At 23.2% G+C, this 3,902-nt stretch overlaps 1 protein-coding gene across 1 annotated transcript; it reads right to left on the bottom strand.

Annotated features, from left to right (window-relative positions):
• Positions 1-1,477: 1,477 nt before the first annotated feature.
• On the bottom strand, positions 1,478-2,917 carry ENU1_154340 (Rho GTPase activating protein, putative; the record flags this gene model as incomplete). The annotated part of the gene is made up of 1 exon (XM_008860684.1): positions 1,478-2,917. The coding sequence occupies one exon, from the start codon at positions 2,915-2,917 to the stop codon at positions 1,478-1,480; it is 1,440 nt and encodes a 479-aa protein (XP_008858906.1).
• Positions 2,918-3,902: the final 985 nt, after the last annotated feature.

Genomic DNA, 3,902 nt, shown 5'->3' with positions numbered 1-3,902 from the left:
ATAACAATAAATGATAAATAAAAAAGAATAAATCATATAAATAACAATAATAATAAAGATTTCAAATGAAATAAAAATGAATGTTATGTTAAATGTAAAAATGATGAATGTTATTTTGTAAATAATTCAATATCACTTATATTTTCATTAAAAATGAAGAAATAAAAGAATAAAGAAAATTATAATAAAGAAGAAGAATAAACAATATTTAATTATATAAACAAATAGATTATTGATTGTTATTTTAATTTTAATTTGAGATGATATTCTTATTTATAAAGAAAATAATAAAACAAAATCATCTCATGAATAATATTCATTTTCATTTAAATGAATAAGAAATACACTTTATTTGAAAGAATATCAAGAATATTTCACATAAAAATAAATCATAATAAATGAAATTATTAAATATTGATTATTTGAAATACAACAATATAAAAATGAAAAATTAATTTTATGAATTTCTTCATTTTTATCTGAGAATTAAATATCATTTTCATCATCATTTTAAATATTTCATAATTCCATTTTACTTTTTCTTGTTATATAAAATCATATATGATTATATTTCATTTTATCAACATAATAAATACTAAAATTATCACCATCATATACTAATTATCATCCATATTTAACAAATAATAACTAAAACAATCTATAATCAATAAGAATGAATTTCCAATAAAATAACATGAATAATTTAATCATTTTTCTATTATTTTATTGTTTTATTTCATTATGAATAAAATGATTATGATATTAGAAATAAGAATAAATTTGAAACTTTTAATTTATTACAAAATATATTCATTGATTAGTGTTGTACTATTGACACAGAGCTTATTCAAATAAAAGCAAACTATAATGAATAGATTTAGATAGTATTTTATGTTAAAGTCTTTTCATATTTATTTTTGAAAAGAGTATATTTATTTTGTTAACAGTAAAAGATAATGATATTCTTTAATAATAGGACATACTATGCTTAAAAATATTAGTTGTTTAATAAGGTTGTATAAAATAGTTATTAACTTATTAAATAGTCATATATTTATACTTGTTTAAAAAAATAAATCATAAATAAATGAGATAAGTTAAAGAAAAAAATAATTAACATGGAAGTTATCAACAAAGGTGCAATTTGAACCACAAAATATATTGGCATAAGAGTTATAAGAATAAAAAATAGATATATATTAAAAAGATGTTATTTATTGTAACAAACCAAATGTAAATAAAAGGTACAACACACACAATAAAAAATCTTCTACTATTTGAACCCGTTTTATCAAGAACAATGTTAATAAATAAAGAGTTTAAAAGTAAATGCCAAAAAAGTTTAACACACTAAATCAGCTATCAATCGTTTAATAAATCTAAACAATTTTGGGTGTATACCAAAGGCATTGAAAGAAAATTAAAAACAAAGTACACAATGAAGGAATGTGAATTAACAAATAAGAAAAATAAAGATTTAATGTGACAATTCCGTATTTTTAAGAGAATCATGAAGTAGAGGTGGTTCTGGAATAACGTTATCTGTAGATGGTGGTTTTGGTAAATGATGAGAAGATATAGAAGAAGAATGTTCAACAGGTGCATTAAGAGATGAGGGTTTCTGCTGGTTCATATTAGAAGGACTTTGCTTTGAAAGAGATGAAATTTGAATTGTTTTAGACTTAGAACCAGAAATACTAAACCGGGAAGACTTAGGATGGTCTGTTGTTTCCAAATTTGATGAAAGACTTAAATCAGCAAAAGAACCATTACTTTTTTTATATTTTGTCTTTAAATATTCTTTTCTAACAGCGGAGGTAGTTGAAGCAATAGACAATGAGCCACCAACTTTCTTTCTTCTAGCACTTTTATCAGTTAAATAAGTAGCTGACATTCTTCGAGATTTTTTGATATCTCTAAGTTCCATTTTGATTTGTTCAATTAGGATATCAAAAGGAAGATGAACTAATGGCTGGAAGGCAGGGTATTGAGGTGGTTCAATTCCTTGGGCTATATTCCTTTTTTTGACGTCACTAAATGCATATTTAAAATTACGTAATAAAAATTCAAAGGATTGAATTGCTTTCTTGGTGAATTCAAGTTCAGTTAAACCTAATGATGGGGGATTATCACAGAACACAAGACCAAAGCATGTTGCAAGATTTGTTTCATCCATTTTATTAACTTCTTTATTCTTTACAACTTCCATTAAAAACTCTCCAATATACCATAAAGTGTCTTGATGTGATTCAGTTAAAGAATTAATAAATTTTTTACTATCAACATTTCCTTCAGGTAATTGTATATAATATTCAAAATATTCATAAGGTATTAATGGTTCAACCATACTTCTTAAGTATGCTTTTAATAATGAAGTAGCAAGATAACATGTATCCTTTTCATCAAAATGAATATCTTCATCATTATCTGCCATTTTTTTCATTTCTTCTATTCTACCAACACGAGCATTCATTCGAAAAATACCTTCTACATTAATTGCATCATGACTTTTAAGAAATCCAATACATCGATAAATAATATTAGGTACTCTCCATCGTGATTTTTTAACAACTGCTTCAAGAGGAAAACAAAAAACACCATAAGTTTTACATCCAAGTCCTATAATTTTAGCCCAATGTCTAAATTCTTCTTTTGTTTTACAAAAAAAGAGATATTCCTTATCATAAATAATTTCAAATGCCAATGAAAGTTGTTCTTTAGTTATATTCATCTCTTTCGGAATAAGTGACATATTAATATTAAATGTCATAATAGTTCGTGGTAATTCAATTACTTTTTTCTCATTAATCATTAAAATACTTCCAAATGGTGTTGTAATAGGCTCTTCAATTGAGACTTCTTTAAACTTTTTATTAGTGAGAATGGAAATGCTCTTGAATACTATTGGCTCGCTCATGAACTGAAAATTAATATTTTAGTCTTTAAAAAGAATTTTGGTGTTTCATTTTTCTTTTTAATTTTCGTTCATTCAAAATCATCATTTTTCTTTTCTTTTTTTTCCACTCACAAACTTCTCAATAAATAATTCTTTCTAGTTTTGCGTAAACATACTTTACCAATTTATAAGTAAGAGTAATTCCTCTTTAATGATGGTTTGAATATTCACAACAAAGTAAAAAGAAAAAATCTCTATTAAATAAAAGTTATATTATGTTGTATTATTTTGCCAATAACTCTGACAATGAAATTTTTCTTGTTTAAATAAATTTACGAGGTACAAAGGTTCTTTTTAGCCTTACAAAAATTTATTTTAATTATTATCAATATTTTCTCATTTTATTCTCATTTTTATTGGAATTAACCCCTATTAAATAACACCTCCTATTATCAAATTTAAAAACTGTATTGCATATATCAGAAAAGTATTCGTTCTCTTGTAACAATTATTCATTTCTCTGTATTCTCTTTATAAAATATTTTCTTCTTTTTTACTCATTTTATCCAATTTCTGAATTGGTGAGTTAAGTAAAAAAATAACTCACATTATTTATTCTATTATTAAAAAAATAATCAGATCATCTTCAATTCTAATAAATCTTGTTAATTCTTATATTAACAGATAAGGAAATATTTTGTTATTTAGTAACGTGCTATTTTGGATTGTTTTATTCATTTATTTTGTAGTTAGATATAAATGTGAATCATAAAATAAAAGTAATTAATTAAGTATTAATAGAATTAATTTCCATAAGTTTTTTTTTTGTTCATTGAATATAATCAAATCTTCTTCAAGCAGCTCTATGAAGTATGTTTGGTTGTGATTGAAGCAATGTTCCATGACATCCATCATGTTTTTATTACAAGGTCTTTAGCTTCTTTGACGATGTCAATCTCAATTTTTAATTCTTTATTTAATCTATTACTTTATTTATTTATTAATC

The sequence above is a fragment of the Entamoeba nuttalli genome (assembly GCF_000257125.1).
Source record: "Entamoeba nuttalli P19 unplaced genomic scaffold asmbl_6448, whole genome shotgun sequence".
NCBI lineage: Eukaryota > Evosea > Mastigamoebida > Endamoebidae > Entamoeba > Entamoeba nuttalli.
This window is presented reverse-complemented; position numbering and strand designations above follow the sequence as displayed.